Genomic DNA, 27,696 nt, shown 5'->3' with positions numbered 1-27,696 from the left:
ACCGGAATAAAAAAGACATTAGAAGATTAAATTTGTGGAAATAGTAATTCAATAAGAGTTCTACGTGAGTGAAATGCAATGTCAAAGTACTAAATTAGTTGACATAAGGCACTGCAGGATTGAATTGTGATCTGTCATGACAGACCTAATTGTTTGGCATTAGGCATTATAAGACTGAACTGTCAGACGTCACAGGAGATCTAATTGGGCAGCATTAATGAACTTAACTGTGAGATGTAATTGTAGAATTAATTCGTTGGCATTAAACATTTCAGAATTGAGCTGTCAGATGTCACAGGAAATCAAAATGGTTGAAGCAAAGTATTACATATCAAGGGGTTTGGCTAGACGAAGCCAAACGCCAGAAAATACTTAAATCTGACTATATTATATTCATAGGTAAATTAAAGATGAAAAAAAGCTGGTGGCACAAAAATCGATGGTAAAATAATTATCCATCATAGCGACATTTGTGCGTTATGTTACCCTCGTCAATAGAACAAAATATACACATAAAACTTGGTAAATCATGACACTTGGTAATTTAATAAAGTCTGAGTGCGTGTTTTTCTTATAGTAAAGCCACATCGGGCTATCTGCTGTATCCACCGAGGGTAATCGAATCCTTGATTTTAGCGTTGTAATTCCGAAGACTTACCACTGTCCTAGCGGATAACAATAAAGTATGAAGTATATAATACAGTTATATATGTTTCATTTGATTTACTATTGTTTTAATTGCACAGTAATGAATGTTTAATTTAATTTTAGTCAAAATGACTTATCATATGCTGTACTACTAATATCCTGGTAGGACAGTCTTGAAACTTCGGGCTTATAACGTTAAAATTAGGGGTTTGATTCCCCTCGGTGGACAAGCAGACAGTTCGATGTGATTTTGCTGTAAGAAAACACACCTTTCTGTAAGACTTCACCTGTCCATAAAATCTAATGATATTTTAAGGTAATAAATTAAATACGGATGAAATTAGACGTCAGAAATACTTGTATTTTGTTAAAATATTTTTTACGAACTACAAACAGAGGTCACTGTCTTAACCTAAAAAACCTCGTTTCAAAAGTTAAAGTTTTTGAAAGTAAACATAAGAACCCAGAACTAAAATACTGTACACACGAAATCCGACTGAGTTAGTTTGAATTTTGAGGACTGAGGACATTATGTTGTGTAACATTTAAAAATAACTGTTTTAAGTTTAAATTCTGAAAAGTATACTAACCGTTACATTGTTTCATGTTTCTGAAAAAACGAAATAATTAAGATAGTTCTTTCAAGGACCAAATATTTAGGTTAAAATGTTCAGGAAGTGTATATTAATAATACACTGGACATTCAAGGTCTTTCTCATTAAAACAAAATGTTTGAAGGGGAGAACAGCGATAAAAACTAGCGTTGTTTAGCAAAGAAACAAATCTGTAATTTCTCAACTATTTAGTTTAATTTGCGGGGTTTCCCGGAAAAATTTGTTTGCTCGTTAAATTCCTAACCATGAGAGAGAGTGTAACTGTTTCAGTCTTCAAGGTGAAATGTAAGATATTTTATATTATTCCTCAAGATATAAAGAACGTTAACGTTAGGTGCATACGTAATAAAAAACAAAAGCAGAAAACAAAGATCGTGTTTGCTTTAGAATTTGCGTAGTTAAATGGCCTGGCATAGCCAGGTGGTTAAGGCGCTGGAGTCACAATCCGAAGGTTGCGGGCTCCAATCGCGGTCCCACCAAACATGCTCGCCCTTTTAGCCTGGAGGCGTTATAATGTGAAGGTCAATCCTACTATCCGTTGATGAAAGAGTAGCCCAAGAGTTGGCGGTGGGTGGTGATGGCTAGCTGCCTTCTCTCTAGTCTTACACTGCTAAATTAGGGACGGCTAACACAGATAGTCCTCGTGTAGCTTTGCGCGAAATTCAAAAATAAACAAACAATCTATATAGTCTTACACTACAAAATTAGGAACGGCTAGCGCAGATAGCTATCGTGAAGCTTTGCGCAAAATTCAAAACAAACAATTATGCAGTTAACAAAAGCGGAGCTAATTAATAAATCCAACCGTCAAGGTTTTGACTAATCTTGTCAGAGCAAAAAGTAGGGTTTGACCTTCAATTTTATAGCATAACTACGGCTCAAATGGCGAGGCGCGCTTTTAATACATTAAGTGGCGAATCTTTCGGATTAATAGTTCTGTCAAACACAGAGAAGAAATTATCTTTAGTGTCCGGAATGTCTTATAAAGCACACAAGTCTTCTTACAGGATGTATTATTTCAACAAAAGCTGCAAAATAACTAAAAATAAAGTACTTCTGTTAATTCTTTGTAAGGTAATGAAAACTAGAAACGAAAACACAAAGCCAAAGCAAATTAACGAAATAGAAATTAAAGCTGAAAAAAATTTAAACTGGTTACAATGAAAAACTATTGTTTCTGTTTACAATGCCCAGCATGGCCAGATGTTTAGGATACTCGACTCGAAATCTGAACCTAATGAGAAACGTAGCGTACGTCATACCTATGGAAAATGTTACATACACACATTAAATGCACAAAAATACCTTGCGTTTTATGCTCAGCTGTGTGAGTTTACTGTTCCAACATTATGGAATGAGGCAACGCGTGTGTGGCCAAATTCGAACTTAGCTTACCAGAAAAAAAAATATTTTTATTTATTATCAAACAGTAGAGGAACAACGTTCCGGATACCAGAATAAGTGTGATAATGGCGTTCCGGTACATCTTATTAAACTATTTTTGCTATTCCTTTTTTTAACATTTTAATATTAAAAAAGAGAAGACATCAGAATAACAATAGTATATTAAATAGTTTTATTCTTGATAATATGAAATAAAACTAGAGAAAAAGTACAGAAGTAAGAAACACCTAATGCATCCTTAAACATAAAAAAAAAAAAAAAAAAAATTCGATAAATTTGGCCCTTGTGTGATATTTTTATGTTAGAGGGCGCTATACACAACTCTTGAACTTTCTTTTTTACCTCCCAAGCTGAAGATGCAAAGAAAATAACAAGCTCTTTTACTGTCGAAGTCCAGAATTTTTTTGGGAAAAATCCTGAACAAATCCTGGTCAGATGTAGGATCTACATCATAGCTGATTAAAACAGTGGAAAGCCATCATACTTCTGTTTTTTTAACACATTCTTGTGTTAAGAAGGAGTTAAAATCTATTTACTCCTTGTGATATAACATAGAAGTAGGTTATCGAAAAGCGTTAAAATTTTTAGTTTGAAAGTTGTATTTGGTATTTTGTAGTAACTGACTTGTATAAATAAACATAAAATATATTATTGAGTAACTTTTCCTAACTGGTATTTTGTAGTAATTGGATTGAATGAAAAACAGAAAACAAAACAATTAGAAGTCTTCTCGAAACTGATATTTTTGTAGGGATTGGTTTGAAAAAAATAAAGACAATTATTCTAACTCGTTTATGATAAGACTGGATATTATAACAAAGAATATTTGTTGTTTGAATTTCGCACAAAGCTACTCAAGGGCTATCTGTGCTAGCCGTCCTTAATTTAGTAGTGTAAGACTAGAGGGAAGGCAACTATTCATCACCACCCACCGCCAATTCTTTTACCAACGAATAGTGAGATTGAACGTAACATTATAACGCCCCCACGGCTGAAAGGGCGAGCATGTTTGGTGGGACCGGGATTGGAGCCCGCAACCTTCGGATTGCGACTCGAGCACCTTAACCACCTGGCTATGACAGGCCATTTAACTACGTAAATTCTAAAGCAAACACGATCTCTATTTTCTGCTTTTGTTTTTCATTACGTATGCACCTAACGTTAACGTTCTTTATTCATTCTTTGTTCATTCTTTATTACGTTGAATACTTTTAATCTTTATGTTCATGCATTTTCTTCTGTTACAAAAAGCTGCACTTTGCATCGTATTGTTAGCATTCGACTTGTCATAAAGCTGTTTTTAATTGTGCTAGTCCCCACAGATACTCCACCTATCATTCTTTTCTAATGCTGTTATGTGCAAGAAATATACTCATATTCGAAATTCTAAATCTCCAATTTGTTTGTTTGTTTTGAATTTCGCGTAAAGCTACTCGATGGCTATCTGTGCTAGCCGTCCCTAATTTAGCTGTGTACGACTAGAGGGAAGGCAGCTAGTCATCACCACCCACCGTCAACTCTTGGGCTACTTTTCTACCAACGAATAGTGGGATTGACAGTCACATTATAATGCACCCACGGCTGAAAGGGCGAGCATGTTTGGTGCGACCGGGATTCGAACTCGCGACCCTCCGATTACGAGTCGAATCCCTTAACAGACTTGGCCATGCCGGGCCATCTCCAATTTAAATTTATCTTATGGTCGGAAAGAATGAATAATTTGAGTTGGAAAATGCTACAAAGCTTTGATGGTATTGAACGCTAAGAATATCAGAATACAGATTTTTATTATTATCTTTTTAACGCGGCTTTATATCAGTTTTCTTTGCACATGACTTACTGACTTGCATTTTAAAATTATTTTAATAGAACATAGCGATCCCTATATATGTTCTTCATCACAGTTTTATATACTTAAAATAGAAATACAAATTTACCTGGTTTGTTAATAGTGTTATTACAGTAACATAAGCACACAAAAAAGTGTCTTTAGCTCAAAGGCATAATTATTACGAAACTTTGCTATTTTATTTTCGTATAAGAGATGGAATGCACGATGCTTAGCAAGGAATTCTATTTTTAATGATTTACGTCTCGCTTTATGAAAAATACATCCTTAACAATCCCTAAATGAGTGATCATAATGACTCTAGTTTGAGAAAAATAAACGTAAAATTAAAATATATATATATATCAATAACTGATAAGGAATAATCTGATAATCAAGCTTACATTCATTTCTGTATGTAGTTTAAAAAACTGTTCATTGGAGTTGTTGATGTGGGCAACTTTGTAGTGACGCGCTTCTGTGTATAACATTTACCAAGTCACACAACTGAACATTGTTTTCCAAAATTTTAGGTGGCGCCCCTAGGAGAGGGTGGTGATTATTTACAGTTTGAGAACCACTTCATTAGAACAATTTCATGTAGGTTACTCCAGTTAATAACCCTATACACATCTCTGCACAACAACATTGTATTCATGGTTTCTTGAAAATCCTTGCTAAATTGACATAATAATAAAAAAGTATGAAAAATCTAAACACTGAAAAAAGTTTTGTTGTTGTTGCTACTTCCAAACGAAGAATTAACAACAAAGTAGAACATCAAATAGTTTGATTTAATTGAGGGACGTCACTGTTTTAACAACGTAGCGTTTCTATATTTTTACTTATATGTTATACTCATATAACATATTTTCCCGGTAAAGGGGTCAACAAAAGCTAATACATGTAGTAAGAATAGCTAACCTCAGTAACGTAATATTCCTTTCGGAACTCAAGCTTCTTTGCAACATTTCGTGAATTTAAACAACTTCATTATTTAAATTCATTAGCCTTATTTTCCAAATAACAGGTAAATGGTTTTACATTATTAAGCAATTTGCAATAAATTTCAACTTACAACTCATTTGTACAGCACAAAGAAGTGAAGCTGACAGAAAACAAACAAACATCTCTCTGATTCTTAATGCACCCAAACAGTAGAAATTCTTAACCATGCTTATATTTACTAACCCTAAAGAAGTATCCGCTATTTGAAAGCAATAGAGGTTAAAAGTCTCTCTTCTTGGGATTTAATTAAATTATTATGTTGCATTTCAAAAACTTTTTAACATAAAAACTTGAGTAGTTCTCTGGAAGGCAGTGTTTTTTGAATATTTTTCAAGTTGTTTTTGAGAAGATCGTTCTCTTCGAAACGTTTTAAACAGATGAAGTTCTGTCTTCAGCATCTTCTTTCTCCTCGTAACGGCGGAGGTTCTCAAGGCGTATCTTCTCTAGCTCTTCTGATTCTGGTGGTAAAGCAGAAAAAATATGTTGATAGACGATCCCGGCAATAACGCCACCTAGGATAGGTCCCAACCAGTAAACCTGAAAGTAAATTTTGGACTTTAAAATAAAAATAATATAGTGACATGAGAAAACTAAAACAAAACATCTCAAAATTCATAAAGTAAAATAAATTTATTATAAAGTATTTAAATCTTTTGAATATACGGGAAGAAAAGAAATGTTTTCCTTGGTTTCCTTTTTCCAGTGTGGTGATTTATAATTCCATGTGTTATCTCCCATTCTACTGTGATATAAGAAGTGATACATGCCCAAAAATATTATTTATGATAATTGAGCACACTGTTTGCCACGACACAATGTAAAACAAGTGCATCTCTTTCTTGTTTAATCAAAACAAGCTTCTTCAGACTCAATACATTTCTGCCAACGCGTTGTAAGTTTATAAATGCCATCTTTAAGGAACTGGACGTTTTTTGATACAATGAAGTCTTCAAAGGCACTTTCAATTGACCTTTGGTTTGTAAACGTTCTTTTTCTTTAAAAAGTGTACAAATGTTTAAAAAAGTAATAACCTGTAAGGGGAAAATGTGGTGAATATGGTGGATGAGGTAAAGCTTCATACTGAAGTTCGTTTAGTTTTTGGGCAGGAACGAGTGAGACTTGAGGTCAAATATTGTTATGAATCAGTATAGTTCGACTGTGATTGACTATTGTTGGATGTTTTCGTGACAACTTTTGTTGAATAATTTCAAGTTCACAACAATATTTCTCTGATTGATTGTTTTTACTGGCTTAAGAATGGATCACTCCTGCTAATGACCACAAAACACTGACCATAAGCTTCTTAGGGTAAAGAGTTGGTTGTTTTTCTCCTTCATCGTTAAGCCAATGTCCGTTGATTGTCGTAAATAATCCATTTTTCATCACAAGTGACAATTCTATGGAGAAATGGGCTGTCGTTTTTGCTAGTACGGAGTGAGGAACAAATTTCAACTTTTCTTGTTTGACAGTTTTCAGTAATTTCGTGAGGTACCCATTTAAGGAGCTTTTTTACCTTACCAGTTTCTTCAAGATATTGGAAAATTTTCGAATAATGAACATTAAGTTCGTCATCAAGTTCTCTTACTGTTTGGTTGCTACATGATTCAGCTAAAGCCTTCAATTCTTCCTCATTATTGGCTGCCTGAGGGCTATTTTCATCACAGCGAAATCTCCTGAACCAGCGCTGCGCTGTGCGCTCATTAGCTGTTTCATCACCACTTGCATGATTGATATTATGAACTGCTGTCGTCGTATTATGACCAAACTTGAGCAAGTACAAGAAAATTACATGAATATCAATTGTATCAATGGTGACAAAATTCAATATAAATATGATTTAGTTTCTTGAGTAAGAAAAATTAAGTGAACTTGAAATGAACCAGACAATATACTATATTATTCTGATAAATTTACGATAATGCTTCTCTTTGAGCTATTAGAAATCGAGTTTCAAAGTTGCACATGAAAATCTAGCATTTCATATAGAACAGCTTGATGCAAACTTTTAGTTCATAGCCCAGTCATCTCTTTGTCGGTTTGAGATATAATTACAGTTCTGAACTCAGGAGGCCAAACACTTTCGACTGGTGTGTTTGACCATGCCCAAGGTCTCATAGGTTACTTTACTCTAATCCTACCTAAAACAATTTCGACTTGACGGTAGGCTGGTAGACATCCTGATGAACAATAAAATCGAATCGGGTATACGCGCGCCTCAAGTTTGGAATTGGTAGCAAACAAAGTTATAGCTACTAAAAAGGGAGAAAAAAACTATCTTAGATTAATTTAGTTTAATTCTGCCTGAAATACTTCTAAGTGTTGCAGCTACTGAGGATTCTCTCTTGTTTTGAAGTAAACCATTAAGGATGAAGAAAATTCAATTTTATTCTGTCCCAAAGTTTCAAATTTTCCTACAGTTTAATCCACTCATGGTATACAGAGTCTACAAATAAGATTTTCCCCCAGTGGCTCAGCGGTATGTCTGCAGACTTACAATGCTAAAATCTGGGTTTCGATACCCATGGTGGGCAGAACACAAATAGCCCATTATGTAGATTTGTGCTTAATTCCGAAACAATAATAACAAATAAAATCATTTATCACTTTTATTACTATAAAATAAATTCTATAAATATCAACAAGGTGGCGATAATCTAAAACTGAATATAATTCATCACCATTAATATAATCGTAAGAGCTTTTAAAATACTCTGTAAGTATGAAACTTTTCCAACTTCAGATTTTTTAAACACCACTAAAACTTGGGTATCATGTAATTTAGTTAAAATATGATCTAGAAGGTCACCATAAATTTTGTACCTAGTTTTATGTAACAACCAGACTTACAATAAGAAGACAACTTCATATGAAACTAAATGGCCACTGAAGAAATCTTTTAAGTTACAGCACTTTTGTGCCTGTACGCTACTCACCCAATGATATTCCCAAACACCAGCCGCCACTGCAGGACCGAAGGACCTCGCCGTGTTCATGCTGGAACCGGTGTACTTAATCTGTGAAAATGCCAAAGGTAATTGAATCCATGTAAGCTGATATATAGAGTAGTGCTATGTAAAACAGTTCATATACCCAGTAACTAAATGAAGGACAGAACAAAAGATATTATTTAATTCAAACTATTCGCGCAAAACTGCAAAAAGTGCTAGCTGTGCATAGCTGTCCATAAATATATATGTAAAAACGGCTTTGCACGAAATTCAAAACAAACAAACAAAATTATTACTGCGACTATTATAATATGATTGCACTATTATTGGGAGTACAGCCGAAAATATCCTTAATAGCTAAGGTACTCGTAATTCTCTATTAGTACATATGTTAAAAAAGCATATTTAACACTATATGTGAAAACGGCTCGTGTGGGTTGAGATTTTTTATTGACGTAGAGGAGCAAACAACATTTCGACCTTCTTCGTTAACCTGACGATGACCGATGAAGGTCGAAACGTTGTTCGCTCCTCTACATAAAAAAAATTCTCAACCCAAACGAGCCGTTTTTACATGTATATTTTTCTCTACAAGTGGGTTTTCTCGACATCACCATGAGCTGTCCCTAATTTTAAATTTGTGATTAGAGGGCGGACAGGTATTCAACAACGCAAACTACTCTTGACTGACCAACTTGCGAGATTTCTCCGATACACACATAGCGCTCCTACGGCCCAAATTCGATATCAAGTTTCAAAAAGATAGGTTAAAATATTACTACGTTAAAAATGACTTCATTTTATGATCCATATTTTGACCACGCGAGAAGTATCTGAAAGAATCCGTTTAGTCACGCTCTAATTTTAGACGCCATTAGAAAGGCAGGTGAATGTATGAGCACGTGAAGCTTTTTCTTGCCTGAGATCTATTCTACGACGGTCCTGAACCTTTCGTGAAATCAACCAAAAATCGGAATTTTGTTTATTTTCTTGGAGGAGGGTTGGAAATATAAAGCATACGTCACAAAAAATGATTGGGGACAGAAAAACATTTCGGCAATGATTTGGAGGCACAGGTGAAATATTATCGTTTAGTAATTAAGTCAAAGATTTTTTGTTTTACTTTTTGAGTAAATATTGGCCTGGCATGGCCGAGCGCGTAAGGCGTGCGACTCGTAATCCGAGGGTCGCGGGTTCGCGCCCGCGTCGCGCTAAACATGCTCGCCCTCCCAGCCGTGGGGGTGTATAATATGACGGTCAATCCCACTATTCGTTGGTAAAAGAGTAGCCCAAGAGTTGGCGCTGGCCGTCTCTAATTTAGTAGCGTAACTCTAGAGACAAAGCAACTAGTCATCACCATCTACAAAAAAATCTTTGGTTAGTCTTTTACCAACAAATATTAGATTGATCATCGCTGAAATAAAGCCTCCACGGCTAAAAGAGAAAGCGTCTGATGTGACGGGATTTGAACCTACGACCTTCAAATTAGAAATCCAGTTTTCTAACCACCTGACCATACCGGGCCACTTGCAGTGGAAATTACGCTTCAAATCAATAGTGCATAACCAAAGTCAACACACAAAACATTAACAGTGGTGGACAAAAAAGCTGTAAGATCTGGTATCGTTAGAATATACTAGCCGGTTACCCGTGGCGCCAGTGCATTAGATCCACGTGTGACGTATTCATCACACCATATCTACATCCTGAGAATGGAGACAAATAAAGTTCTCCGTGACAGGAAACGGAGGCAAAACGGGAAAATTATGACCCCTATTGCAAATCTACATGCAAACAAGATAAAAAATTGGCGAAGTCGAGAGTTGTACATCACGTAATAAAAAAAATTTTCCAATTTCATATAAACAAGAGTTCCGTTATTATGATATTGAACACCAACGTTAATGTTATTTGTTGTAAAAATTCTGACAACATTAGTTTGTTGTAAACTTCAGAATAGTTATAGCATAAGTTTCAATTAATCAATCACAAAATAGAACCAACTTTCTTAATTCTTTAAACAATGATAATCTCTCTCTTAATTTAAAGCTTCCTCACACCAAGAAACACATGATCATACATTTTTTTAAAAATGCTTTTTGAGAAAGTTACATGATAGTCTTTTCCAGAGTTTATTTAATGAACAGACATTTGTACAACGACGTACTTTTAAATAACAAACGATGTTTATATATCAGTATTTAGTATACATTAGAAATCCTATAAAGTATATTAATTTATTTGGAGCATAGAACTGTCACATGGAACCTTTACTGAACTAAATAGAGCTATTGAAACTATGATAACCCAATATAAATGCATAATCTGTTCCTTTTAATGTTTCACAGGCTTTCACTTTCAATACCTCTCTGGAGATAATCACGAAGTAAATCAGACTGTATGACGTTATGAACACTTTCAGCCATTGAAAAGTAGGGTTGCGTATTGAGATAACAGAATATACGTCTAATAACATAAACCGTACGAAACCTTTACTGATATTAACCTTTATGACTAAAAATAAACAACGTTGTCTAAGCATGCGTTGTGACTGTTCATATAACGTTTGTATTACAGAGAATCCACTTCTTTTTGCAGAAGTTCAAATTTTCAGAAATTCAGTTTTTTCACAAGACTAAACACAATACCATTCTCATGAATTGATTATCTATTGCCCAATATCATTGGCTTAACAACTGTTCATAATCTGACTTACTTTTCAATTTGAAAATGGAATTGAGCCAATGCTATTTTTTAAAACTTTAAGAGAGTATAGTGCGTTTAAAAGGAAAAAACAACAACAATAAAGTTGAATTGCTCACATGGTAAACAGATCATACTTATTTAAATAACTTTATAATATATAAACACATAATTGGTTGAAATTTTTAAATTAATTACATAGTCAAGAAACGACTATCCAAGTTAAATATTGGTCAGTCTTACGTAATCCCATCAGAAATAACACTAACCTTCGTACACAAGAACAGAATGAGTGCTAAAACAGATCATTAAATTATTTCTATACCAAATGAGTTTCGTGTCGTCTATGAAGAGTGTTTCAAAAATAGTTGATTTGTTTGTAGTCAAGCATAAGACACAATGGGCTGTCTGTGCTCTTCCCACCACAGGAATCGAAACTTGGTCTATAGTGTTGTAAGTCCGCAGACATACTACTGTACCACCGAGGGGCCAAAATGTTTGGAGAAATATAAGTCTACTCTTTTATACTCACGATCTCTTAATAGTTCTACCGTTCGGTCCCCTGGAGGAACAGCGGTAAGTCTTCCGATTTAACGTGCTAGAATTAGGGACTTGAATCCCCTCGGTGGACACAGTAGATAGCCGCCTCTCAGTGACAAAGCGGTATGTTTGAGGGCTCACATCGCTAGAAGCCGAGATTCTATACCCGTGGTGGGCAACGTACATATAGCCCATTGTAAAAGCTTTGTGTCTAATTCCAAACAAACAATCAATCAATTAACCTGACGTCTGATTCACACGTAAGGTTGAAGGTTGTGATAAATGGATTTCGTGTGGAAAAAAAAAAAAAATATTTCCAAAATTTAATGCACTACCGCCAGTTGTGAAACGTGTTGTTGTTGTTTTATTTTCGGAATTTCGAGCAAATATTACCTTCACGAACAATAGTTTTCAATACATGATTCACTAAAGAGGATGAAACAGTATTTCTTTATGCCATCTACTGGAAGTTTATGATACGTTAAAAATATTCATTTATATATATGCTGTAATGTTTGGCGAGGAATTTTTTTAAAACAATGGTATAAACTGGCAACTAAATTTCATTGATGAGTTAAATATGACAATTTTGTGTTAGCTGTCTTTCGGAACTTAACAGAATTAAACTTTCTGAAGTATAATTTTGAAGTTACTTGAAGTATAAGAAGTAAATACAGATGACTCACACGAGTAATGTCTGAACAAGACTGCTCTTCTATTAATGAAATACATATATATACATACTAGCTAACAATACTTTTAAATCTGCCTCCTTTAGCTGCCTCGACGTTACAAAAGTATACATACACGAAATAATGATCTATTGTTGGTTTGCGGAACAAAATAAGCTTGTTATAACTTATTATTAAATGTTGATATCTCTATTTTAATAGTAGTATTAGTAATGTATACAAGTTTCTATTTTCGTCACTTTTTACACTTATTGATTGTTAAAATAATTATTATGTTCTCACTCCCACGCTTTGAGAAAGTTTGATTCAAAGTTATATTAGCCTACTAGATAGGGGCAGCAGGATCATTCTCACTCAGACCGGTTTAAACTTGCTTTATCAAATATTTATCTGCGTATTTTCGAGTGCTTTCGGGCGCGTCGCTCCTTCAAACTTGTAATTGACCAATCAAGTGCTATTACCTGGCGAATCGAGACAGGAAAAAAAATTGTCTAAGACAACTCATAGGGCATTTCTTTTCCATCCATTCTGCTTAAAATTTTATGTTTAATGATAAAAAATGCATCACTTCATTGTAAAATATTATCCTTAAATAGTAGGGTTTGGAAGATTCGGAATGTTTACAGTTTTTGTCCTTTCTCGCTTGTAATTTATTTCTTGGAGTGAAACATGACTCAACCATCTCTTCTGTTCGCTTGAAAATATCGAGTTCTGTTTTCTGTTGAATAATAATAATAAACAAGTAGAAAATTTACAACAAGGTTTTGCTTCAACACTTCTCGTAATAACTTGAGTGGATTGTTTGATAAGGGAAAATACTTTTATTGCCGTTATCAACTATATAACAGAGATAACTATGATAACCATACAAGTACAATTCAAGTTTTGAAATGTATTAAATATGCCGTCGAGGTAGATACACCTCTTAACAACACTGTAGGTTTGAAGTTTTATTAGATACTGGTAATGAGCAATACCTATAAACAGATCTATTTCTGGATGAGACCACACTTTTAATGATACACTGATATTGTTGAATATTTTATTATATATAATTAAATTATTTATTTAAGCAGAGAAATGAGGAATGGTAGCTGCAAACCATGATAGGTACACCAACACAGTTTCAAACTTTCAGTCCAGTATCTTATGATTAACTGTTGTTTACAACTATAGGCACAGAAGATAACGCTATTGACTGAAGACATTGCTTTAACCCCCAAAATTACGTACAATGGAACCAATTAGATTTTTGGCATATTTTATCTAAATTAGTTATATTATGCACCAAGCTTCTTGTGGGCCCATGGCCTCGTTAAGTTAAACAACTTTACATGTTTTCCACATTTTTTTTTACTTCACCTTACTATTACATTTCCAACGATAAATTTTTCAGATCAACGTATAAACTGGGATTTTATCAGCATGTTACATTTCGTTAGCCTATGAGTAGAAAGCACTGAACTCCAATAAATACTTAGATTGAGGCTTATAAGTTAAATATTTTCTTCCTTTTATATCCCCCTCCTCACAGACAACTAATAAAATGACTTTCTTTTTTTTCGTTCTTTTACGTTTTTGAACTAGAGGTAACGTGATTGGACTATCAATCCCTGTGTTTAGTAATGGCCACTATCACAGCTTTCAAAAACGCAGGTCTGTCTTGGATTTCAGTTGTTAGTCGACTTAATGTTCCGTGAATTACTGGTGCAATTTTGCACGCAATACGAGCAAAAAGTCGAAATATTGTTATTTTTTAGGTAAGAAAACATCGAACACTGGTTTATTCACTTTAGCACTGCCAGTACTATAGTAGCGCTGTTTCTTCAACAGGATCTCGGGTTAGTGAAATACCAACCAATTCATTTAACAGTTAGAAATTTGAATATTTGCTTATAACACCAAAAAGTTACGTAATAAACTATCTGCGCTCTTTCAACCAGTAGCAATCGAGCGTCTGATTTTAGAATTATAAATATGTAAACTGACCACTGACCGCCGGGGAGGGGGGCACAATTTGGACCTTAGTTTCAACAGTAACAAAACTAACAGGAATTTTTAACAAAAACTCATGAGTTTCTTTTCGTTTTCTATTTTGAGCTAACTTCAACTGTGAGTCAAGGTTTTTTTTTTAAATATGAAAAGAAATCAGACGTAAATGAAAAAAAAACAAAACAAATATACTTGTGCATACTTTTTGTTTTGACTTTCACCTTTGACCACTTCAAAACTATAAACCACGTGATTGAAGATTAAATTATCGTGTCTCTAGTTGTGGAGTCTCTGTTATTTATTTTTCACATAAATTATAAATCCGGGAGCAACAGAACAAATAACAAGAAGTGGGAAAACAACCGAGGTCACTGTCCTATAGTTATCGTTAACGAAGAAAGAACAGCTGATTAGTTCCAACAACAAAACCGTCTAGTCGAAAGCACAAGCAGGAAAAAAAATGTATAATTAGAGATGTATTTGTCTCTTTCTTTGTTTTGGAATTTCGCACAAAGCTACTCGAGGGCTATCTGTGCTAGCCGTCCTTAATTTAGCAGTGTAAGACTAGAGGGAAGGCAGCTAGTCATCACCACCCACCGCCAACTCTTGGGCTACTCTTTTACCAACGAATAGTGGGATTGACCGTAACATTATAACGCCCCCACGGCTGGGAGGGCGAGCATGTTTGGCGCGACGCGGGCCCGAACCCGCGACCCTCGGATTACGAATCGCACGCCTTAACGCGCTTGGCCATGACGGGCCTTGTCTCATTCTAAACAACACTAACCCTTACCTTCGATAAGAAAATGATTAACATAACTCCGAATAATTTTATTGAGTCTTCTACAACCAGTTGGTTCATTAGCAGATTCTTCATGCTAGTCGCAAAACCACTCACCCAGTGTAAATTACATGGGTAAGAACTTCGAGTTTTATATCTCAGAACTGCCTAAACGAATTTAACGTCACACTCCATGGTAGATTTGTTTGTTCGTTTTATAGAATTTTGCACGAAGCGCTATCCGTTCGTAATTTAGAAATTATAGACTAGATAGAAAGCAGCTGGTCAACGCTACGTACCCCAAACTATCAGGCTACTACTACTGACGATTGCCAGATCGCATAGTGAGGTTTGACCGTCACTTTTATAATGTACACACAGCCCTAAAATGCGAAAAGCGATTTTGGTTTTTCGGAAACGAGTTGTGAACCACGAAACCTCGGGAATACATTGCGCCTTTTAGTGGTGGAAATCAATGGGGTATATCCATGCACAAAACCTAATATTTTGAGTAAGTGAGCAGTTGGTCTTATGCTGATAAAGTCTCCTGGTGGTAGTTTTTTGGTTGAAATGCAAGTTTATTCATTTGTTTACCAGCCAAAAACGAACCAACAATGATCAAATACATAAAGGAACCAGTAAGACTGCATGCTCATACAATTCAAAAGTTAGACTTGTATCTAATATAAATCAGTATTTGTTATTAGTTGTAAGCAGATGTTATAGTTAGTTAGTTGAACTAATTTTGACGATTTTATTTAAATCAGAAAACTCAGTAAAATACAAAACAGAGATGTATAACGACTAGTTTTATTGTCTTGATTAAAGGGATAAAATTTACCTTAATAAAATTATTAATTAGCCAATAATACTTTTTTCTCTATTATTATTAGTAGATAATAAACACTAGGAAGTTGTTACGCTACATTTCGGCTGCTTTTAGATAAATATTCCTTTTCAAATGAGGACTAGAATACATTTAAAAAATTGAAAAACAAAAAAGGTAAAATTGAGGAGCATAATAGACATTCAAACTTTATTTATAGTGTGTAGTTTGCTAACTACTCAACCTTCTTTATACTGTTTAGTCACTGTTCAACCTTTTTTCAGACATTTTGTTATTAAATGTCTTCCCAATTTTTTTAACTACAAAAATAACATAAAATTTTAATTTATATACGCAGGCCTGAAGATAATTCCGAACCCCAGGACAGAACAATCAATGTCAACACAGAACAGGGCTGGTCTGCTTTGTTTTGAATTTCGCGCAAAGCTACACGAGGGCTATCTGCGCTAGCCGTCCCTAATTTTGCAGTGTAAGACTAGAGGGAAGGCAGCTAGTCATCACCACCCACCGCAAACTCTTGGGTTACTCTTTTAACAACGAATAGTGGGATTGAACGTCACATCATAACGGCTGAAAGGGCGAGCATGTTTGGTGTGACGGGGATTCGAACCCACGACCCCCATATTACAAGTCGAGTGCTTCAACCACCTGACCATGCCGGTCCCACCGAACAGGACTGTTATGACACCTTTTAATCTATTAATAAGAACAGGAAACAGGTAATTATTTGTAATTGCAAGTCGTAATTTAAAGTAAAAAATGCATCAGTTCATGACCCTTGTTTGTTACCTTCTCTCTCCTACGGGCGAACCTGTGCACGAATTCTGACAGTGCCTACTTTTGTATGTTTATAATGATCGGATAAGATTGTTAAAACACTGTTGAAAATGTCATAAATGACTTCGATGGTGATATAAACTTCATTTTTTTTAACTACATAACGTAAAACTAGAAAGATGGCTGACGAATAAATTGTTAAGCAATTCGTTTGTTTTAATGGCTAGACAATCAGCTATGTGTTTTGTGCCCACTACAGGTATCGAAAGCCAGTTTTTAGCGTTATAAGCCTTCAGACTTATTCCTGAGCCACTGGGTGTTTATCCAATCCAATCTTCTTCTATGGAGATTTTCGCACTAAAGAAGAATCTTTGTTTTGTTCCGTGACAGTTTTGTAAATTCACAGTGATAATTTATTGGTTCGATAACAGCATCACCAGCTCGCTTTTGTTACTTCTGTTCTGTTTTGTTTTTGCGATTAATTTTTCAGGCAAGAAACATGTAATATATGGATACTTCCGTGCAGGTGTTCTGCACGAAGTTATGACATTCTTGTAAACCGCATGTCAAAAGGTTGTAAACATTTACTAGTCCTTCCATCACGTATTAGTTTCATACGTATGCAAACGAAGAGAAGCTTATCACTTTGACTTTAGTAACGCGCCCATGGTCTAAAAGTACGAAACACGATTATGTTAATATTAGAAATAAACAGACGCTTGGTCCACTTCTCTTTTAAAATTTTTGTCCAGATTTGGTTGGTAAATCAGATTTTTTCTTCTTTTTACGCAGACGTATAAATTATCTCTCCAATGACAGCAAGCGGTTTGATTTAATTATTTTTAATAAGTGAATCAGTAAGCTAGAAACCTATCACAATAAGTACGAAAACAATTTTTTATTATTTTTTTACTTACGTTTGTTTTTCTCTTTTCTGTCCACAGAATCTTAACGGTAAGTCTGTGGACTACTAATGCCAAAAATTAGGTTTTGATACCAGTAGCAATCATAGCACAGATAGCCCATTGTGTTTAACAACAAACAAAATTCTCTGAGTAGTATTGAGCCATGCCGGTAAAGAAAGACTAATGTTTTGAATAAAGAGATATCTGTAGTATTGAGCCATGTCGGTAAAGAAAGACCAGAAACAATAATATTTTGAACAAAGAGATATCTGTAGTATTGAGCCATGTCGATAAAGAAAGACCCGAAACAGTAATATTTTGAATAAAGAGATATTTGTAGTATTGAGCCATGTCGGTAAAGAAAGACCAGAAACAATAATATTTTGAACAAAGAGATATCTGTAGTATTGAGCCATGTCGATAAAGAAAGACCCGAAACAGTAATATTTTGAATAAAGAGATATTTGTAGTATTGAGCCATGTCGGTAAAGAAAGACTCGAAACAGTAATATTTTGAATAAAGAGATATCTGTAGTATTGAGCCATGTCGGTAAAGAAAGACCAGAAACAATAATATTTTGAACAAAGAGATATCTGTAGTATTGAGCCATGTCGATAAAGAAAGACCCGAAACAGTAATATTTTGAATGAAGAGATATTTGTAGTATTGAGCCATGTCGGTAAAGAAAGACCAAAAACAATAATATTTTGAACAAAGAGATATCTGTAGTATTGAGCCATGTCGATAAAGAAAGACCCGAAACAGTAATATTTTGAATAAAGAGATATTTGTAGTATTGAGCCATGTCGGTAAAGAAAGACTCGAAACAGTAATATTTTGAATAAAGAGATATCTGTAGTATTGAGCCATGTCGGTAAAGAAAGACACGAAACAGTAATATTTTGAATAAAGAGATATCTGTAGTATTGAGCCATTTCGGTAAAGAAAGACCCGAAACAGTAATATTTTGAATAAAGAAATATCTGTAGTATTGAGCCAAGTCGGTAAAAAAAGACCCGAAACAGTAATATACTCTTCAAAAAAAAACAAAACGCAAAAGGGATATTTTTGTTATTTTAAAGAGAAATATATGTAATAACGTTACAAGCACAGAGTATGTGATGTTACACGTGTTAAGGCACTGATTGTCAGACCAAAATTACAATAAAAGTTGTGCACTTTGAAAACGGAGGAAAACATCGGATTTTTCGCCAAAACGCATTCGTGTCCAATAAATTTGTTTGAGAGATCTGCATGTTCTGCAAGTGCAACATCCCTATAAAAGTGACGGGTTCTCGGTTTCCATAGCTCAGTGTTAAGTGAGCAATACAGTTACGCCAAGACTGACTGAAGCACAACGCAACAACGTTATTGGTCGCATGGAAGCAGGCGAATCTCGATCAGATGTTGTCAGAGCTGTGAATGTCTACCCAAGCACCATCACAAGGCTATGGAATCGTCACCAACAACATGGATCAACTCGCGACCGTCCACGATCTGGCAGACCTCGTGTGACCACGCCCGCACAAGATCGCTACATCCGGTTACGTCACCTTCGGGATAGGACCGCTGCGACGTCTACTGCCTCAACCATACCAGGGCTGCGTAGGATTTCCGATCAGACCGTACGCAACCGTCTACGAGATGCAGGAATCCGACCTCGACGTCCAATCAGAGGCGTCATCCTCACCCAGCAACATCGTCAAGCACGGCTGCAGTGGACTCGGGCACATCGGGTATGGCCTCATCGACGATGGAGGCATGTTTGGTTCAGCGATGAGTCACGTTTTATGCTTCGTAGGCAGGATGGAAGGACCCGTGTTTACCGTCGCCGAGGTGAACGTTTTGCAGCAAACTGTATGCAGGAAGTTGACAGATTTGCTGGTGGCAGCGTCATGATGTGGGCTTCCATCGCCTACAATGCCAGAACAGACCTTTTGCACATTCGAGGGAATCTTACGGCTCAACGATACGTCGACGAGATTCTTTGGCCCCATGTGCAACCCATCATGGTGAACGTCAACGACGTTTTTCAACATGACAACGCCTGTCCTCACATAGCCCGACTCACCGCGGTCTTCTTGAGACACCACAACATCAACGTTCTTCCCTGGCCCTCCAGATCACCAGATTTATACCCCATTAAACATCTTTGGGACGAGTTGGACCGACGTCTGCGACGGCGACAACCTCAACCGCAGACTCTACCTCAGCTTGCAGCAGCTTTGCAGGCTGAGTGGACAGCCATTCCACAGGATGTGATTCGTCATCTCATCGCTTCCATGGGCAGGAGATACCAAGCAGTTATTGATGCTCACGGGGGGCATACTCGTTATTGACGTTGAGTGACGTTAAACTTCAACTAGCGAGCGTGGACTTCGCCTTTGCAGACTTCGGATGTTTAGCAGTGAATGTGCAAACTTTCACACATGTCATACAGAATAAACTTGTTAACAATTTGTCTCAAATTTTGACTTTTGCGTTTCTTTTTTTGAAGAGTATAAATAGAGTGGGTAAGTTGGTAAACATTAATAGTGTGGACGTGGACATGGACAATGGAAAGGGTTGGACGAAATGTTTACTAAAAAGATAACTTTGGCTCTTGTGTTAATATATCATTAACGTTTACAGCAACTAACAATAAAAACTCTCAGGGGGAAGAGGTCAAAAGTGAACAGGACCATCGATAAGGTTATGACCTAAACACCGACACTGATTGATTGATTGGTAAAAATGATGTGAGAATTATTTAAAAGGTACTTTATGCAACAATTGAGAATTACCCACCATTTCATATTTTTCACTACCGAATAATATTTTTTAAAAAATAAAATTCTCATAAACTTTGGATAAAAGAAATGGGCTATTCATTTAGATGAATAACATCTGTACTACTGTTTCGGTCCCAGTTCTCAAGGTTGAGTGGTATGTTTGCAGGCTTACAATACTAATCATCGGGTTTCGATACTCGTGGTGGGTAGAGCACAGACAGCTCATTGTGTAACTTCGCACTAAACAACAACCTAACGAATAATAGTTTTCATTCTACGGTTGTCACCTTGTGAGAATCAAAGGACATTTGTTGCTTTCTAAGTAACAGAAGATATACGCGAATTTCGATAGTTTATTTGTTTAAAAGCAAAACCACATTGTGCTATCAGCTGTGTACACCACGTGGAATCGAACCTTGGATTTCAGCTTTGTATTTCCGTAAACTTGCCGCCGTGTCACTGAAAGATATTCCGGTAGTAACTGAACTCCTACCTTCCAGTGACTCAGAGGAAAGCAGAAAGTCTCAAGGCATATAACAGTAAAAATCGGGTTTCGATACTCGCATTGGGAAGTGATAAAAACTCATTGTGTATCTTCGTGCTTAACAGTTAACATAATAGAATTTTCATAAGGCACGATACAGGAATTATGTAATGTGTTTTCACGCATGTTTTTATTAAATAATTATATTTAGATCCATTTTTAGATTTAATCATAAACATAAGATTTAGAACATCCAAAGTTATTATGTTTTAAAGCACTGTGATTTGATGGTTCTAAAAAAGAAGAGAAAAAAAATCAAGCTAGAATATATAAATATTTTTATACTCTTACGTCTAAATGCGTTAGATTCAACTAGTTTATAATGATACTTCAATTATTAACAGTTTTTATCACGTACATGTTTTCGTTGATAAGAAGAGGCAGGGTAAATATTTAATTGTGATTAATAATTTTATAAGTTTTTTGTTTTTGTCATGAAAAAAGTTTATGGTGTGTTATTGTTTCTTATTATCCTGTAACAACGTTGAAATTTGGAGAAACATTATTTGCGTAACATGAGTTATTTTCAAGCGCACAAAACTTTGGAACAGTTTTCCTATTGTTACCTCGGGTATCGTCAATTGTCATACTATGATAATGATAGTGTGTAAGAATCCCCCCACCCATAAAAAAACACAAACACACACGCACTTAAGACGTGGTTTTCACACTGATAATAGAGTAACAATTTTTTTTTTCAACTGTAAAAGAAGAATGTTATAACTTTACCCAATCTTTCTTACATCTATATGTTCCCTGCTGGTACAGCAATAAGTCTACTGAATTACAAAGCTGAAATCCAAGGTGCGATTCCCCTCGGTGGACTCAGCAGATAGTCCATTGTAGCTTTGGTATAAGAAAACACATACACACACATCTATATAACAGCACATAAGGCAAATCAATAAAAAACCTTATATCTATATAACATTATATACAGGCAAGTCAATAAAACACGCTAAAATCGGGGGTTCGATTCCCCTCGGTTGGCTCAGGTGATAGCCCGATGTGGTTTTGCTATAAGATAAACACACACACGTAAACAATAATTCTGGTAAAGAAGAAAGCACACAGAATCATATACAAAAGTTGCAATGGTTTTTCAAAGAGTTTAGAGTCTCTTTTAAAAACCATTGCAACTTTTATGTATGATTCTGTGTGCTGACTTCTTAACCAGAATAATTATCTGTAAATGTTGTTACGCATGATATGACGAGTTCTAGAAAAAAAGTGTCTCTTAAAAATATATACATAATGCTAATATACTTACAGCAAATAAATGGCAAGTAGCAACTGACAACCCAATGGCTAAAGGTGCCGAGCCCCTCACGTCAAGCCTATTGCTGTCACACACAGAAAATACAGTCAAAACCAGGACGAACGTGATACAGATCTCCACGATACATCCTTGAATAGGGTTTAAATGTGCGTGGACAGTGGTTGCACCTAGTAGCCCTTGCTGCTCTACAGGAGTTAGAGCCTTCAAAATTGCTGCTCCTGCAATCGCGCCCACACACTGAGCGCACACGTAGAAAAGGGCACGAATAAAAGAACATTTTCCGGTAGCTAAAAATGCCAGCGTGACAGCCGGGTTTATATGCCCTCCGCTAACATGACATATGGCCTGAACTACGGTTCCTACGGTCACTCCGAAAGCTAAAGCAATCTGGACCACAGACGGGCTGTAGTCGTTGTCCCAGCCCGAGATGCAGGATCCGCAGCCGATGAAAACAAGAAGCGCCGTGCCAATGAATTCGGCCAACATGGCTTTCAATAGTTTGTTTCCGTTAGAAAGTTCGTTGATTCCACAAATCGCACGGAATTTTCGAACGCGCCCCATAGTTTCTTATTCAATTAGGACTGTCAAGAATCGTTTAATACTGCAGCAAGCACGTGCTTTTCGATCCAGATTCATCTGAAAGTTCGCCACTGTCACTAGACCTTTTTTAATTTGATCAGAAGTAAGTTAACCAATCAGCTCCGAGAACAGCTAAACGTCAACATGCCTTTCTGACGTCAGGTTGTCAATATCCTTACAACACTACATCAAGCGACTAAATCTTCTAATATTATTTCATATGTACGAGTATTAACTTAACATGGCTAGTGTTAAAAAGCATTACTTGACGCATTTAAAGTGACAAAGTACTGCAATATGTGAAACCCAAACGCAACAGTCAAAGGTCTCATATTTTGCCGACTTGACATGTTGCCATGGAAACGTTCCCAAGAATACGCCGGCAATAGATCCTAGAAACGAAGTCGCGCACCGAGATCTTCTTAGCAACTAAAAACAGCAACACTTTCTGTTCTCCTCATTCAACACGTCAGTCTGCAAATAGAGATAGATATGTGTCATAAACAACAACCGTATCGTGAAAAAATAGACGTTACCAAAAACTCACAAAACAGAAACATGCTTCAGATGAAAAAGAAAATTCCTCGATAGATATGTTCAGATGTGTGTGTTGGGGTGGGGGTGAGGGGTGCTCGCAGAAACGGGAAGTTTTTAAGAAGATCAGCCGTGTACCATGTCCAATTTTTATGCTATCTACACATTAATATGTCAAATATAAACCAAGTATTGAGTAAACTAAAGTAAGAAACGTCTGAACATTGTTTCCCCCCGCTAGTACAGCGGTATATCTTCGGATTTACAACGCAAAATCAGGGTTTCGATTCCCCTCGGTGGGCTCAGCAGATAGCCCGACGTGGCTTTGCTGTAAGAAAAACACACACTGAACATTGTATGTTTTAATATCTTGGTAATTATTCATATGATGAATGAATTCTTATGGGAGAACACAACGCTAGAAATTTATGACGCTTATTTGATAGGTCAAATCTCCACTTTAGTTCTATATAAATCAAGTGATAGCTATAACCCAACCGTTGAGATCCACAACAAATACTTTCGAGATATAATAATCACCTCTACATTGTTACGCCTCACACTACAAGCGTTTAGTTTTTAACTTCACGGGTAAACTTGTTTTTTTTTCACAAACTTGTTATACGTAAATAACAGACTAACTCACCTACTATCGGAATTTTTCTTATATTCAGAGAAATGTAAATGGTGAATTAATAAGGCAAGAAAGAATATATTAGTTTATGTTACCTCGTGCTATGTGTTTAAGATACGTAAGCTCATGTAATACATAAAGTTTCCTTGATCCGAAGTGTTTCCTTATATGAACTACATCCCACTGCCTTAAAGTGTTCTATTTGTATTCGACTTGCTTGAGTGCTAGTGCGGTTGAAGGTAGTGCCCCGTCAGTTGATCAACTTTATTATTTCTTTACGGGTTTCCGTGGCATTCGAGTTATAACAAAACTAAAAGCTTATTCAATCCTTTACACCCAATAGAATCTTGCTACTACTAGAATTATGAGTAATCATATACCAAATTTGGTGATGGTCTCTCTATCACATACCTGATTATCTCACGTGATACACTGAACACCTTGTCTACAGTAAGATTGAAGGTGATGTAAAAATAACTAGTGTATAAGATGCTTTTTCATAGATTAAATAGATTAAGCCTTTTTTGGGAGACACTTATGCATACACCATAGCTGACTTGAAGTTTCAAAACATACACTTCTATAGCATATTATTTTATTATTTAGACTTTTTAATTTTTCCCCCTTGTCTTACTAATTTTTCTTACTGTTTAATTACTTCATTTTATAGAAAAATGCTTAAAAGTAACGTATAGTTAATTCCTCTGCAAATATTGGAAGTTAGTCTTTGTCATAATACTACCAAAATATATATGTTTTTTATTATGTATTTTTGTTGGTGTTTGCCCTGTTGTTCACAATCTGGGAGAATTAGGTGTAATTCAGACCTCTTCCTCCTGTACGAATTCTATTTTAAACCGACATATACTAGCAAATAATTTACGAAAACAAGGCTTAAAACATAATATTCAAGCAGTTTGTTCTTCCCTCTGCAGAACCATGTCCACGAATACAATATAATAACATTTATTACTTCATTGCTACTTTATTTCATTTGGTTATGAATAACACTTCGCAAACAGTTCATTGGTAAATCACAACTTTTCATAAGATTAATTTATCATCCCATATAATGAACGTTCAAGTAATGGGTGATTGTTTCAACTTTTATATGAGCAGTGAATTATTTCTAGATATTTTACGTATTAGTTGTTTCTTTTGTAATTTTATTTAAATGTTGCCCTGCGATCGTTCATTTACTTTTTAGTTTTGCTTGTTCGTATTTATCTGTTTGTTATTTGGTGGAAACACACCTGCTGTAGATCTGAGAAGATGTTCTTGATAATTGTATTGATGGGGCAAAGAGGTGTTTTTGTTGTCGTTTTTTTTTTTTTTTACAATTGGTTTATTTTGTTGGATTGTGTTGGTTCGATATTATGTTGTAAGTTATATAATCTTTGTAGTTTGTAGTGTGGCTACGATTGCATTACAATAGAGGGTTTTCACGCCCTTTTCTACATTCAGATGTACTCTGTTTCCCACCACAGGAAACAAATCGTCAGAGAAATTTAGAAAAGGCCTTAACGTGCCCGTAACGAGGGCAGTTGTAAAATTGCGTTACAAATAAGGCGTTTGTTTTTGCTTCTTTCACTTGGAATCTCAGACACCAGAGAACAATGACATCTTTTACCACGTTTGTTTGTTTTGGTGTTATTTTCTGGTTCTCTCTCATTTGGTGAAAGAAAAATCGTTTTCTGTAATTTTATTTTAAATTTGTTCTATTTCAATGCTATAATTAATACTCATGATAACAAAGGCTTTCATATTTGTTTTGGTCTTGGTTAGTGAAATGTGATGTATTCTGGCTGGAGGCCATTCTTTGTGAAGACTGTTTAGGCCAGCTTCCTCAGAACCTTTGACTAATACACTGCACTTAGCAAGAACTTTGATTCTCACAGTTTTTAAATTCGGATTTCAGGTGTTGCTAATTGCGATTCTCTGGGTGTGTTTGTAGTTTTTGGTTGGTTTTCCTATTCTTGCTCAAACTAGTTTGATTGTATCGTATTAGTGTCAGCCATCTCGGTGGCCATACTTATACCTTCTTCACCTTCACTGCTACTTGCTGTAAGTTGCCATTTTTTGTTAGGCAATAGTTTTCTTCCTTTTGGTTTGCTAAAACGTTTTCTGTTTTTTTTAACAATTAATACCATTGAGTTTAATTGAAAGCATACCCTAATTCGATTTTTTAAAATAACCAATGCCAGATTTATCTATTTGTTGTTTTAAGGAACAGGTTTCAGATTTAGTGTCAACTAGTAAAAGTTATAAAGTTTCTTTTATAGGTAATTATTGGTGAACGTAAAGAAGAACCAATATGTTGACCACATTATAATTGCTATATTCTGTTATTTTTTAAAATAACCAATGCCAGACTTATCTATTTGTTGTTTTAAGGAACAGGTTTCAGATTTAGTGTCAACGTCCTTTGCATATTGCCCTCTCTGTAACTCACAGTTGCGAGGTGTGTGTGTGTGTAGAGATGTTACAGTGTTGTTGAGTCGAGATCCTCCGTCGAGACAAGTTTCTTGCTTTTCCTCTGCGATCTGTCAGTGGAACTTTTAAGTCGGGTAAATACACTTATGGATGTGCCATACGGATGATGACTAAGACCTATTGTTTGGTCAGAAAAAGCAGTAGATGCTGTTGGTTAGTCTTAACAGATCAAAATTAGGGAGGCTATGCGAGTATTATCCTTTGTGTAACCTTGTACGAAAATCTCGAAAAAAAAAAAAAAAAAAACGAATTAACTGAAAATTATTGAACTAGTAAAAGTTATAAAGTTTCTTTTATAGGTAATTATTAGAACTTATAGGTGAACGTAAAGAAGAGCCAATATGTTGACCCCACTATAATTGCTATATTCTGTGATGACGAGGCCATTCGCACAATACCAGGGATCATCAGTTATACTTCACACGTTGTGGTCGAGATGCTATTTCATGTATCATGAACTACTTGAACAAGAATTGTTTCGTCGCGATGTTTATTAAATTGGAGAAATGTTATTAGTATCTAATGCACTTAATTCATTATCAACCGTAATTAGATTGTTAACACAAAATTATCTAACACCAAATTGAACATACCTCTAGTTGCTGCTTTCTTATAGTGGAGGCTCTAAATAACTTTGCTACTCATACTAAATCGAACTTACTCAACATATTTCTTTGGAATTTTTAAAAGAAGGTCCCTTGAAGAGTCATAAGGATAGTTTATTTCACTATCATAAATTATATTTATATAAACAAGAGCCATTAATTTATAACTAATAAAGCAAAGTTACTATTAACTCGTGTTGCTTAAGCCGAGGGTCTCTACCTATTAGGGCCTGGCATGGCCAAGCGCGTAAGGCGTGTGACTCGTAATCCGAGGGTTGCGGGTTCGCGCCCGCGTCGCGCTAAACATGCTCGCCCTCCCAGCCGTGAGGGTGTATAATGTAACGGTCAATCCCACTATTCGTTGATAAAAGAGTAGCCCAAGAGTTGGCGGTGGGTGGTGATGACTAGCTGCCTTCCCTCTAGTCTTACACTGCTAAATTAGGGACGGCTAGCACAGATAGCCCTCGAGTAGCTTTGTGCGAAATTCCAAGACAAACAAACAAAACTCTACCTATTAATAAGTAAGCTTTCGCCCCCCAGCGGCTCAGCGGTATGTCTGCGGACTTACA

General features: G+C 35.7%; 1 protein-coding gene across 1 annotated transcript; it reads right to left on the bottom strand.

Moving 5' to 3' along the window:
- Positions 1-2,815: 2,815 nt before the first annotated feature.
- LOC143256760 (aquaporin AQPAe.a-like) lies at positions 2,816-23,259 on the bottom strand. The gene is made up of 3 exons (XM_076514413.1): positions 22,274-23,259; positions 8,436-8,516; positions 2,816-6,039 (listed from the first exon to the last, which is right to left on the bottom strand). The coding sequence occupies exons 1-3, from the start codon at positions 22,841-22,843 to the stop codon at positions 5,872-5,874; spliced, it is 819 nt and encodes a 272-aa protein (XP_076370528.1). The 5' UTR covers positions 22,844-23,259; the 3' UTR covers positions 2,816-5,871.
- Between the last annotated feature and the right edge of the window lie 4,437 nt (positions 23,260-27,696).

This window comes from Tachypleus tridentatus, chromosome 7 (assembly GCF_004210375.1).
Source record: "Tachypleus tridentatus isolate NWPU-2018 chromosome 7, ASM421037v1, whole genome shotgun sequence".
In the NCBI taxonomy this organism is placed as follows: domain Eukaryota; kingdom Metazoa; phylum Arthropoda; class Merostomata; order Xiphosura; family Limulidae; genus Tachypleus; species Tachypleus tridentatus.
Note: the sequence above shows the minus strand (reverse complement) of the source record. Positions and strands in the feature narration are given on the sequence as shown.